This window comes from Trachemys scripta, chromosome 16 (genome assembly GCF_013100865.1).
Source record: "Trachemys scripta elegans isolate TJP31775 chromosome 16, CAS_Tse_1.0, whole genome shotgun sequence".
In the NCBI taxonomy this organism is placed as follows: Eukaryota; Metazoa; Chordata; order Testudines; family Emydidae; genus Trachemys; species Trachemys scripta.
The window spans coordinates 894,712-908,615 of record NC_048313.1 but is presented as its reverse complement, the minus strand read 5'-3'; the positions used below and the strand labels follow the sequence as shown (position 1 = coordinate 908,615).

The 13,904-nt window shown below is 45.7% G+C and overlaps 1 protein-coding gene across 1 annotated transcript in view; it reads right to left on the bottom strand.

Moving 5' to 3' along the window:
- PPP1R37 (protein phosphatase 1 regulatory subunit 37) overlaps positions 1 to 13,904 on the bottom strand; it is a 146,512-nt gene that overhangs the window by 18,394 nt on the left and 114,214 nt on the right. Inside the window, exons 8-11 of the mRNA XM_034793160.1 lie at positions 11,258 to 11,370; positions 9,693 to 9,834; positions 5,116 to 5,282; positions 2,263 to 3,235 (exon numbers count right to left, since the gene is read on the bottom strand). Of these exons, the coding sequence (XP_034649051.1) occupies positions 2,263 to 3,235; positions 5,116 to 5,282; positions 9,693 to 9,834; positions 11,258 to 11,370 (1,395 nt within the window). The remainder of the gene's footprint in view (positions 1 to 2,262; positions 3,236 to 5,115; positions 5,283 to 9,692; positions 9,835 to 11,257; positions 11,371 to 13,904) is intronic.

Here is a 13,904-nt window from a genome sequence, read left to right as displayed (position 1 = left end):
GGTTACTTGGCTTCCCAACTTCATCAGTGATCTCCCTGCACCTTCCCTCACCCCTCAGCTCACCTTCCCATCCCACAAGTCCCTCCTCCTTCTCCCCTATCAGAACGTAAGCTCTTGCTGCATTCTTCTGGTCTGTATTTGAATCATGCCTAGCACAATGGGGAGTCCTAGTCCTTGGCTAAGGCTTCTAGGTGTTAACATAATACAAATAATATATAAAAATACTAAAAAGTCATGCACAAGGGGTGATGGCATGTGCTCCAAAGCATGTGGATAACTGTATTAACCAGTGTATTTATATTTATTTTAATATTGTGCAAGCATCATCCAACCCTTAGAAAGAAAAAGAGCCTGACTTCTGATCCCAGGGCAGATTGGGTCAAGAAGTGGGTCATAGGCTTTGACATATGGTCAGAGAAGAAGGAATGGCACAGCCCCTTGTTAAACGTTCTGCAAGGAAGCTTGAGGAAAGCACAATGCTGGTCACAGCTATCTATGGTATTAGAACTAATCCCTGCCATTTTCCTGCCATAGTCACCTGCAACAGTCAGTGAAGAACTAGCATTATCATCTCCGTGCAGACTAGAGCCTTTGACAGCACGCTAGTGGGGAACATAGCCAGGTAGATCCCAGGACATACTTCTCAGGGAGGAAAATGGAATGACAGCCTCAAAATATAGCAGGTCTTCTGTGGTGGTTTGAAACTTTTTCCCTGCTAGCGTGTTTCTGGACAATGGGTACGTCCAGACTACCCACCGATAGTGATCCACTTATCAGGGATCGATATATCACGTCTCGTTAAGACGCGATATATCGATCCCTGAACGCGCTCCCCGTCGACTCTGGAACTCCACCGGAGCGAGCGGCGGTAGCGGAGTCGACGGGGGAGCCGCAGCCATCGATCTCGTGCCATGTGGACCCCAGGTAAATCGATCTAAGATACTTCGACTTCAGCTACGCTATTCACATAGCTGAAGTTGCGTATCTTAGATCGATCCTCCCCTCCTCCCCAGTGTAGACCAGCCCAATGTGACAGTAGTATCTGGGACACAGAAGGAAGAGAAACTATTGCACCACCAAACGACTAAGAGTCACTAATCATAGCAGTTGGGTCATCCCCTCATGGAAATACTGAAGCTGCCCTTGCTATTCTGTGATCCTGCAGGGTAGCTAGACAATCATTAGGGGACTTTCTGTTAGGATAACTGGCCCTGTCTGGAGGAAGGTGAAAGGACCCAAACTACTTAGCATCCCCTTCTAGAGAGCTTGAAGAAAGGAAGTAGTACTTCTAACTTCCCCCCGTCTGACAGAGAAGTCCGAAGAACTGTCCTCCTCTGTGGTCTCCCCAAACCATAAGGTCCACACAGGCTTTTCTACTACGTGTTGCAAACCTTGATCTAGGGAGCCCTTAATAGGTCAATGTAACAAACCGTATCTTCATGTCTAGATCAGTAAATCTACAGTACCTTTATTTGAACGGCATAAAACCAAAACAAAATGAAAACTGTTTAAGAGGACACAATCAGTAACCATTGGAAGAGCTTACTGAGGCAAGTGGTCATTTGGAGTCTTTAAATTCAATTAAAACTGAATATCTTCCTAAAAATAAATGAGGTCTCAACTCTCAGGGTGATTGTGAACTAGTCAAGGGGGGATGAGAACACTCACTTTTCTCTTTGGGGTAGATGTGAGGGGATCCCAACACTTTTTTTCTTGTAGACATGGAATCATGCTGTGTTAATGGTTGAAAGCCACTGACCTAGTTCACAAAATACAACGTCCATGTAAAAGAAATGCTCTAGAACTAGAGCCTCAAGCTATTAGGACTGATAGCGTTCACTCATATAGAAGGGAAAAATAATTTCCTGCGGGAATCTCTGATCTGTGTTATGCAGGAGGTCAGACTAGATGATCATAGTTGCCTTAAAAATAAATTAAACAAGTATAGCTAGGAGTAACAGGAGGCAATTCAGGCTGAATTGGGAAAAACCTTTTGACCATGAGACCTATCCGACTGGAATAAGTTCACAGAATAGTGGTGGAAGAAGCTTGGAATATTCAGAATTAGACTCGCTAAAACAGGGCGGAAAATAGAATAGGGAACAATCCTGCACTAGTTCCAAGAGACAGACTTTTGGAATGTTTTTTATTGGCTATCAAGAATCTGAGCTGAGGAAACAGGGATCAGAAATCACTTTGTTTTGAAGATTCAAGTTCAGCACAACAGAGAATAAATTCGAGAATAACGTAAAGCAGTCTTACCATGCTCGACAGCACAGCTCCCCATTTTCCCATCACAACCTGAGGACGTATCTGGTAGCGCATGAACAAATTCTGTCTTTAGCCCATTAGGAAGTGGAGTTTCATGGACTGTATTCTCGCACGGCCCAGAGTTCATCTTTTCTGAAACTGATCCAGGGGTTCCTGCCGATGGTGCATTTTCCAAGTTGGCTGCCAACGTGGAAACAGTCCCATTTGCCTGCAAGTCCAAAAAGTCAGTCTTCGTAGGTAGAGTTTGAGCTATCAGTTTAGACTGTTTCACTGCATTGCCTTGCAGGTCACTGATATTCTCCTTCAGCCGGGTAGAGTTTTCTGCTGTTTTCTCTGGTAGATTTTCCACTCGTGTCACTACAAAGATTTTATGGCCTCGCCCAGGACTGGTAACAGAAATTCTCCTCTCATTTCCTTGAGAGTTAGCATGTGCCGGAGCCCCTGGTATAGTCCCTATGCTTCCCCCTCCTTTGGGCTCACACTTTGTTTCTTCAGCCATGTTTGAAGGGGCAGTTCTGTCCTCTGAGCTAAGTGCATCCCTTGTCTTTTCAGGAGAAAGAAATGTCTGGGGCACATTATCTACATGAACAGAATCATTTTGTTTCTGTGATTTACTGAGATCTTTAATCTCTAACCCAGTGTCTACCTCATCATCTGTGTCAGAGTCTGAATATGTCACCCCATCTTTGTCACTGTTTATTGCCTTGTCTGTATGCCTGTTCTCTTTGGACACCAACATCTCCCCCACTTCATCTCCTTCAGGTGTTGCTGCTGTGCCATCGCCTTGGCTGTTTTCCACAGGTCCCTCCTCAATCGGCTCGGTGATGGTGATCTCTGGCATAGAGGCAGATTGCTGAAGTTTCTGTTCTTTCTCCTCTTTCTCTTTGGCCAGAATAAAGTTGCGCTTGCAACCATTTTGGATTTCAGCTAAAAGAGCTTTCTGTGTTTCAATAAAACTCTTCACCTGCAAGAGGGAGAGAAACACTGCTGAAACTGCAGATAGTCTGAGGTACAGCATATAGCATATTTACAGCTCTCTCGGCACGACTCAATCTTGGTGCAGAAATTGGTTTCTGCACCAATGTTACGGGCTATCCAATTGCTTACGCAGAGAATATGGGAACAGCGATAAACCTTTAACTCCACTTGGGTGGGTAACCAACTAGTACACTTCAGCAAACATCTATTGCAGTTATAAGAATAACCTGTCCATCTACTGTACTTGAATGTAATTGATTAAAAGCGAGGAGACTTTGTTAGCAAAGGCAATAGGTTCTGGCTTTAAAAGGTAGTAAAGCTTTCTCATTAAGTGACTACAATAAATAGCCTGTTTTGTTTTCCTGCCTTGATACAGGATGGAATGAGAAAATGACGTATTTGTAATTGCTGTTCTCCGAGGACGACTCCTTTTTCAATTGTAACACTGAGGCAGGGATTGTCTCTCACTTTGTTCAAGACCCAGTGCAATGGGAGGACCCCCACTCATCCCGATTTGGGGTCTGATTTGAGTGCCATCGCAATGCAAATACTAAAAAATAATAGGTCAAATCACTCCCATAGGTATAGAAAGGACTGACTCAACGCTATGGAATGATGGGTGGGCATCTTTAGAGAACAATTATTACCAGTAACTATCATTTTTCTAAAGATACATTGACAAACACCACACTGTAGGAAGCATAGGCAAGGTTAACGCATCTTAAAATAGCCAAAATTAACATTTTTAAAAGGTATACATCGAGGTTTTGAAGGATATAGTTATACTGAGACTTCGCTAAGAAATTGGAAAGAAGATCATAAAGGTATTCCAAAAACGGAGTAAAAAATAGCAAGAGATCAGAGACTGGATGCCCCTAGCTCAGAAAAATTCTAACAGATCACATTCTGATTCCTATCTAGAGGCCTAATCATGTTCTATGGCCTGCACTATACAGGAGATCACAATGGTCCCTTAGAGTCTATGAACCAAAACAATGGTGTTTGTTGAATGCATTCAACAAATTCCCCTGTGGCTGCCTTGAAAATCTCCTGGATGGGAACAGATCAAGTCTGCTGAAGCAGACTTTTGCCATACACAATGAGCCTCAATATGACCTTACAGTGAGAGAGAGTCTCGCAGCCATTTAGATACATGGCTTCCACAGAGAGCAGAAACTACAGAGTTAGCATTAAGTGAGAAAAAGCTTGGTGGATTGTCTGAGTAGATAAGAATCCAAAGGACCTTTTTACAGCTTGTGAAGAGGAGAATCACCTGGACAGGTACACTGATATGGGAAAACACTGTCAGAATCATTGACGGATTAACTCCATTACCATGATATGACCCACTGGAAGATGTGCAGTCATCAGAGTCTACAGCAAGCTCATTTGCTGTGTGAGCAGAGTCAATGCCACTAGGAAAATGACTCTGCATATTAGAAGCCTACGCTGAAAGGCATCAAATGACTCAAAAGGAGCTGTAAACAGCTTAGTTAGGACCCCATTAATATGCCATGACATATTATGTGACATGACATTGGGAGCTTTCTAATGGGAGGTTTCAAAGTAACAAGCCCCTGATGAATGTGACAAAAGACTGGTCTACCTTCAACATGTTGCTATGGCAGATGAGATAGCCAGGCACGATGACCCTGGTGAGCACCTCTGCCTATCAAAAAAGACACCCAGATGTTTATATCTCTGCTAGACCCAGCACTGAGTTTGGGAGGTTCCTGCTTTGGTTGTTTATAGGAATGGGCTTGGTTGTGGTGGGTAGCTTGAGAGAGGGAATGAATATTCTCGGATACGTAATTCAGTCTAGAACCACACAAAGTTCGTATGCACAAAAAACGTAGTGCAACTTACAGACTCCTTTTTCGGCTCCCTGTCTAAGTCCAACCTGAGCAGAGAATGATTGACCTTCAGCGCCAAGGACAATGCCATCAGACCCCCCGTTTTAATCTCATTCTCCCGCAGGTCTAGTCGAAGGAGCCTTGGACTCTCTGCAATGAATTCTGCTACCGCCACAGCACCTGCAGGGGAAGAAAGAGCACCGATGATGAACCATGACAATGGAAAAGAAAAAGAAAACAGCTCACAACATGCTCCCCATAAACAACCAGGAAAGATTCTTACTGGTGTACTTCAGACAAGACCTAGTGAGATGGGACCCATTTCTCATTACAGAATTTTGTCCAGATTCTGGCTATTGTAACAATCTGCTCTACAAAAATCTACGTATTAACTCTATTTGTTTTCAATGAATTGAAAATACAACATCCTGGTCACCCATAAATAAAAGACCCCAAGGCACTTTCTGCCAAGTAAGGGTGTTAGCACTGATGCTCTGGCTGTATTTCAATTTTATAATGCCGTTTTGCCTTCCTACAGTCCACCAATTGCTACAGTTTGGAGATGGTATTCTTCACTTCCTGTCATAAACCCAGATGTTCTTTTATGCATTGTTAAGCAGATGTTTTCTAAACCAAAAGTACCTGCATTTCAGAGGGGACTCAAGTGTTTCCTGTATATAGGGTTTATATAGAGTGGGATCCTTTAAGATGAAAGAAACTGTATAAATCTAACGTAGCAACCGACAATTTTCAGATTCCCGTTGAAGTACAGTTTGGAAAACTCATTCATACATACCAGTAAGTTATTACATAGATTCCAAAACATCTAGATGCTTCATAAGCAAATAGATTGTAGGCTCTTTGTGGAAGGGACTGTGTCTTCTAAGACTTTAAGAAGAGGTTACTCACCTATGCAGTAACTGTGGTTCTTTGAGATGTGTCCCCCTACGGGTGCTCCACTCTTGGTGTGCATGTGCCCTTGATCAGAGATTTTCCTTAGCGGTGTCCGTTTGGCCCGCACACGCCCCACTGGTATCCTCGTGCCCTGTACCAAGGCTATGTTATGCTGTATGGGTGAACTTCCCTCTCAGTTCCTTCTGTACCACCATGTCTCAGAAGAAACTCCAAAGCAGAGAAAAAGAGGGCCGGTAGTGGGGCACTCATAGGGACACACATCTCAAAGAACCACAGTTACTGTACGGGGTGAGTAATCATTTCTTCTTCGAGTAGTGTCCTTATGGGTGCTCCAGTCTTGGTGACTTCCAAGCAGTATCCCCAGTAGGAGGAGGGGGCTTCAGAATGGAGTCCATCACAGACGAGAGATCTGCATGGCCAACTGCAGCATCAGACCTGGAGGCATCCACCAAGGCACAGTGTCTAAAGAAAGTATGTACCGAAGACCATGCAGCGGCTCTGCAGATTTCTGGAATGGGAACATTTTTAAGGAGAGCTATAGATATAGATTGTGATCTGGTCGAGTAGGCCAAAATGCTGGTAGGGGATGGAATGTCGACAGCCTGGCAGTAAGCTATGAAACACTTGGAAATACATTCCGAGAGACTCTAGGTAGAAATGGTGGAACCCTTAGATTTGTCTGCAATCAAAACAAATAGTCTATTGGATTTACAGAATGGTTTAGTTCTATCCAGACAGAGGGATAACGCCCTCTTGACATCTACAGTGTCGAGAATAGTCTTCTGGTTGGAAGCATGCAGTTTTGGGAAGAAAACCGGCAGGTATATGGTCTGATTCAGGTGAAATTCAAAAATCACTTTAGGGAGAAACCTGGGATGCGGCCATAAGGACACCTTATCGTTGAGAAAGGGGGATCTGCCATTAAAACCCCAACCTCTCCGACTTTGCGGGCTGAGGAATTGCCACTAGGAAGGCTGTTTTCTTGATGAATTCAATGGCCATTAGTTCAAACGGGGGCTTCGTGAGGCTTTTGAGAACCAAATTCAGGTCCAAAACAGAAGTAGGAACCTTTACCTATGGGAGTAGATTCCCTACGCCTTTCATAAATCTCGTGGCTGTGGGGTGAGCAAACAAAGAGTAACCTTCAATAGTAGTATAAAAGGCTGTTAGGGCAGCCAGGTGAACTTTGATGGAATTGTGGGACAATTTCTTAAGCTGCAACAGGTACTCCAGAATGAGAGGAACTGGGGCAGATTCAGAAGGAGTACTATGGAGTTCATACCAGTGGCCAAATCTTGACAAGTTCTGGAGGTAAGTTCTGGTGGAAACGTTTCTAGTATTTAATAGCACATGTTGTACCTCCACAGATCAAGAGGACTCTAGCCCCAAGAACCATTCAGGGACCATGACTTGAGGCAAAGAATGCCCAAGCTGGGATGTGTCAGGGGTCCGACATCCTGAGAGAGGAATTAAGAGACAGTGAAACAGTAAGGGAAAGCGCTTATCTCAACCACGTCAGGGCTATCAGAATGACTCTGGCCTTGTTCTGCTTGATCTTATCACCTTGAGAATGAGAGGCATCAGAGGGAAGACATAAAACAGTTGTGGCTAAATGTTTGGCTGCGCGTGTGTTCTTCCTGTGTGCTGCCCCAGCTCTGCGCAGACTTGAATGAACTGCCCAATGACCACAAGATTTGTTAAAGTACGAAGGTGCCAGGTCAGGTTTATTATCGACAAAGCACGGTAATAGCACTTGGCAGACTTTATGAAGATACTAAGACATGTATGCCTGTGACAATGGACACAGCTTAGTGAACGGCAGGACTTTCCATTCCCCCCTTGGCTGGACAAAGATACTCCCTCTGAGATACATTTTTAAACCCTGATACAAAAAAGTTAATACTGGCTCTGACATAGTCACTGCTCCCTGATGTTGCTAGTTATTATCTTGAACATATTGGTTTGATCAAAACATTTTTATTACGTACAGTTATCCTAACCTTATCTTTTAGGATGGGTCAGTGTGTTCCTGTTATCCTTAGGGAATGTTTTTGTACCATACTTGATATTGGGGCGTTCTGGTACCACTTGATATTGAGATGTGTTTGTGTAAGTACTCTGTGCTTAGCACTTCCTAGGAATGTGTATTCTGCAGTATCAGCCCTGTTCTTGCCAGATTCTGTGAGCAGATCCTGCCTCATACCAGGCCTTTGATACAAGGGCTTATGTCTCAGACTCTCTTCCTACTACAACAGTGTGTCCATCCAAGGCAAGAGGAACGTGTCCCCCAGTGAATTGCAACCTAAACAGCCTTCCCCCCCACACACACACGTTGGACAAAATAGGTAGCATTTTTTGTTTGTGGTGTGGCAAAAAGGTCTACTTCTGGAAACCCCTCAAGTCTGAAAGATTCCAAGTAGGACCCGAGAATCAAACTCCCACGTGTATTCTTGGGGCAACACCTGCAGAGTGTGTTGGCCGTGGTATTCTGTATGCTGGGCAGATACATTGCTGAGATCCTTATGTGATGCTTTATGCACCAATTCCACAACTTTATTGTTTTGGCACAATCTTGCCCCTCTTTGCCAATTGATTCATGCAGGCCACATTGTCTGTCCTAACTTTGATGGATCTGTGTCTGATGAGAGGAAGGAAACAAAGACATTAATGTTCTGGATGATGGGATGGATTGCACCCTCAGCAAGTTCACGGCTGACACTAAGCTATGGGGAGAGATAGATATGCTGGAGGGTAGGGATAGGGTCCAGAGTGACCTAGACAAATTGGAGGATTGAGACAAAAGTAATCAGAGAAGGTTCAACAAGGACAAATGCAGAGTCCTGCACTTAGGATGGAAAAATCCCATGCACTGCTACAGGCTGGGGACCAACTGGCTAAGTGGCAGTTCTGTAGAAAAGGACCTGGAGATTACAGTAGATGAGAAGCTGGATACGAGTCAACAGTGTGCCCTTGTTGCCAAGAAGGCTAGGGCTACATTAGTAGGAGCATTGCCAACGGATCGAGGGAAGTGATTATTCCCCTCTATTCAGCACTGATGAGGCCACAGCTGGAGTACTGCATCCAGTTTTGGGGCCCCCACTACAGAAAGGATGTGAACAAATTGGAAAGAGTCCAGCGGAGGGCAACAAAAATTATTAGGGGACTGGGGCACATAACTTAGGAGGAGAGGCTGAGGGAACTGGGCTTATTTAGTCTGCAGAAGAGAAGAGCGAGGGGGTGATTTGACAGCAGTCTTCAATTACCTGAAGGGGGTTTGAAAGAGGATGGAGCTCGTCTGTTCTCAGTGGTGGCAGATGACAGAACAAGGAGCAATGGTCTCAAGTTGCAATGGGGGAAGTCTACATCAGATATTAGGAAACACCAGGGAGGTGGTGGATTCTCCATCCTTAGAGATTTTTACAGTCTGGCTTGACAAAGCCCTGGCTGGGATGATTTAGTTGGGGTTGGTCCTGCTTTGAGCAGAGGGTTGGACTAGATGACCTCCTGAATCTTCTATGATTCTATGATCCTAGGATATCACAAGAGCCAAGAGTGACATTATTCCTGTATTGTCATTGTTAATTGCTTTCTCAATAATGACAAAAGGGTTGGGGGCTTCAATGATTGATAATCCTGAAAGTAACGATCCCTCAAGATACGGAAAGTCTGTTTTACCCTCGCATGTTAGTTTAGTAGAAGCCAAGCCTAATCGGAGCACAGAGCGGTTTCCAATGAGTCCATTCTTCAGATTACGAACACCTTCATTCCCAATGGGATTGTGACCAAGGTTCAGGGTCTCCAAACTCTGCGTATGAGGCTGTGGACACAAGCAGAAAAAGAAGGTGAAAGAGGTACGTTACAATAGAATGTCAGCGCAAAAAAGTCATGACCCTCAGCCACATCAACACCTACCAACTGACTCTCTTAGGCCCTTCCAAGTTCAAAATGGGAATTTCTTAGGGAGGCCCTACGGAATACCACTGATTTCCAGAGCTGCTAGTTTTACAGACATTACTGTTTTGTCCAGGTTTTTTATTTTTTAATCCCCACAGAGCAAAGGAGCCCTTTGGTTACTGAGCTGGTGAAACTGACATTGGCCTGGCAGAGCGCACATGTGCCTCAGCAACCAATCCATTCCTTCAGCCTGTCACAGGCTGACTCCCTCCCCTACCTACATCCTCTGCATTAGTGCTGGAGCCTGCCCTTCCAGCATGTATTGTCTAGGCTTGTGCTGCCACGGGAAGTCTACAAGTCACACCACAACTACCTGCCGATGGCTACTGACCCAGCCTAGGCCTGGCAGCCATAGTTCTCGCCTTCCCTGCGTCAGAGGTGGGCACTGGACCTCCACTGTGAGGAGTGGGTAGGAAGGAGAGTCTATAAGGGTGGCAGAGGAGTGAGGGGAGATGGTAGGAGAGAAGGAGGCAGAAAGACAGGAAGGACAAGCAGAGGAGAAGGGAAAATGAGAGAAATTACTAGCAGAGAGAAAACATAAGGAAAGATAACCCAGGCGGGCAGGAAAGGAGAACGCGAAAAGGTGGGGCTCAGAGCAGGAGGCGCTAGGGGGAAGGGATAGCTCAGTGGTTTGAGCATTGGCCTGCTAAACCCAGGGTTGTGAGTTCAATCCTTGAGGGGGCCACTTAGGGATCTGGGGCAAAATCAGTACTTGGTCCTGCTAGTGAAGGCAGGGGGCTGGACTGGATGACTTTTCAGGGTCCCTTCCAGTTCTAGGAGATGGGATATCTCCATATATTATTATTAGGCCTGCTGCTACTAAGGAGAACGTACCAAGAGGGTTGGGGTGAATAGCAGAGGACATATAGCAGCTAAATAGTGCTCTCTCCTCCTGCCTTTTACTGTAACTGGTCCTGTGTTTCATCCTCCTTGTATTCCTGATCCCTTGCAAATGCTGCCTCTCCGGTCTGACAGATGTCCTTCTCCTCTGAAAGGCTGCTTGCCCTGACCCCTCCAATATGCTCCATTAATTCTCTTCATTTCTATGCAATAGAAATGCACTTCATGCCGTTGCACAAGAACATTGCATCCACCCACTCTGCAAGCATTACATTGTCAATGGCTTGACTGAGCTATTGCAGAACAATTATGCCTAGCTCTAGAACACACATCTATAACTGGACTGTTTATATCCTCTCCATAGGCTCCCAGTTTAGACCTCAAACTACTCTCTAAAGGAGGTTCACTCAAAAGCCATTCATCTTCTCCCCCTGAAATCTACTCACCAGTGTCATCCCCATATAAGCCATGCCAGTGTGAGTCAGCTGGTTATTCCACAAAACCAGAGTGATCAGCCCTTTCCGTTGCTCCTTTAGGCCCTCACAGATGTATGCCAAGCCTATAAAACAGTATGAGTTAGAGTGGATTTATTCGGTTGCTTTCAGCATTTTACAGGCCAGCACTTCAACGGTCATGATGCCAGCACAGTCTGATGTGAACACAGATACTGTAGGCTTTAACAGCACTTTTCTTGTCTTATCTAATCCCTTCTTTTGCACAGGCTTTGAATGTTGCAGTCAGTAAACCACAAAATAGAATTTCACATACTGTGCTGGAGCAGAAGAACGTTACAGGCAACAGCCTGCAGACACGTCTCATTCATTTTAAGCAGCAAGGTGGATACACTGAAAATTTCTCTCAATACAGAATTATTAAAAAAAAAAATCTTTATCCTCTCATGAGAGAGAGAAATTACTTAAACGGAGACATCCAAAAGCCAAATTCTGATTATCGCGTATTAATTTAAATAGTAGGTTTTTAAAGTAGGTTGTGATTGATATTAGGACAGAGCAGAATGCAAGTACAGTAGAGAACATTTCTGGTATAGCTTTATAAAAAGATACAAAATCACCAATTTCTTCATTAACAGTAATTGAATTGGCAGTAAGTCTTTTACCATCCAGCAAGGACTGGATACCCCCCCACCTCCCTGTCACAATTCCTCCAATTCATGGGGGGGGGGGGGGGGGTGGAAAGAATAGGCACCCTAAAGCCAGCCCCAACTCAGAGAGTCCTAGAGGCTGTGTGTGTGTGGGGGTGCACCTCCAGGGCTCCCTGCCCCAGCCCCACACCCTGCAGGAGGCACAAGCTCCAGCCCCTGCCTGGGCCCATTCACTGGGGCCTGCCCATGACTGGGGAAATGGTGAGCCATGGTGGGAGAGTGTTTGGAGGTGGGGATTGGGCCATGAAGGGAAGGGGGGTTGGAGAAGTGGTTTGGCAGGGTGATGTTTTGTGGGGTTTGGGTTTATATGGGGGGTGGGTGGGACGTTTGCTTGGGGATGCGGTACCAAGGGGCTGGATGGGTTGAAGCAGGGGTGGATTAGGGTTTAGCTATGGCAGGAGGTTGAGTGGGGGACTGGGAGCACAGGGAGCTATATGGTAATGTCAGTGGGTGCGGCTAGCTGTGCCTATATCTGGCTCCTTCCTCCACAGCCCCGTTTCCCCTTTCTTCTCCTCCCGCTGTCTCGCTCCCCTCACTCCCCCTCTCCTGCCACCAGCCCCAGCTCTGCTTGAAAACACTGGGGAGGGACAGGCTCACCACCACTGCACCAAAGTCACCTCACCTGGACTCACCTCACAACTGGGCGCCAGGGACTCTCCTGCAGCCAGGCATCTCAGCACCAACCTGGCCCCAGTGCTGCTGGAGGCAGGGCTTTGCCTGCCAAACCAAGCTTTGCACACTGGCAGTGGGGTGGCTCAAATTTCAGAGGGCTGAGCCCTCTCTAGCCCTAAACAATCGCCGCCTATGGTGAGCCCTCTAGAGAGCCTCCCCTTGAGCTGCCTGGGTCCCCAGCCTCATCCTCCTTTGCCACCACCACCCCAGCTCACAATGCCTCTCACTGAAGTGTGACCTGGCCATCTGTCTGTCATGATGGAGAAACACCCGGGCCAAATTACAGTGACGGGTGTTGCCAAAAAGTTGTGATTGTTGCCGTTTCCACAACAAAAATTGTGGCCCACGATTTTCTTACAGCCCTACTCATAAAGTGTCCTTATATACAGCCGGAGACCCACTCAGATAATTTTGAAGAGGAAATGAGTTACTGCAAAGACCACAACAATTGGGGTGGGTATCTGAATGTTCTGTCCTGTCACGGGTGTGAAGTTTAGCCTCCCCAGAAGTCGAGTCAAGCTTGGGGAAGAAAACTAGGAGATGAATCAAATGGTACACATGGAACTCAAACATCTGTAAGAACTTGAGATGAGGCCTGAGAATGACCCTGTCCTTATGAAACACTGCATAAAGGGGACCCACCAAAAAGGACTGGCTCTCCCCTACTCTTTGAGCTGATGGAATGGCTACCAGAAAGGCAGTCTCCAGAAATAAACTGTATAGGAACAGGTTGCCAAGGGCTCAACCCTGCTAATACTACACTGGAGGTTGCAAGAGGCTCCTCAACTACAGGGTAAAACCATGAATAAGGCCTTTAAAGAAACCTTACCATTGTATGATGGGAAAATAGAGCAAGGAGAAAAAGAGTAAAAGACACTGAGAAATCTCTAGGAGAGGTGAGGCACCTTAAGGACCCTATCCTGAAAAGTGTCAAGCAGCCACAGCTCTTACTAACTTCAATAGGAATTGTGGGCATGTGACATCTCATGATCAGACCCTTCAAGTGATTTAAGGTGCCTTAACTGGGTCTGAGCAGCTTAAGTTGCTCTAAGCACTTAGAGAGACATAGGCCACGTCTACACTAGCAAGCTTAAAGTGGCACAGCCGTGCTGCTGTAAGATCACTCACGTAGCCGCTCTATGCATATAGGAGAGAGCTCCCATCAACATAATAAAGCCACCTAAATGAGTGGCGGTAGCTATGTTGGCGGGAGAGCAACTCTCACCGATAGAAGCGCTCGTGTGCACAGTGCTTATGCC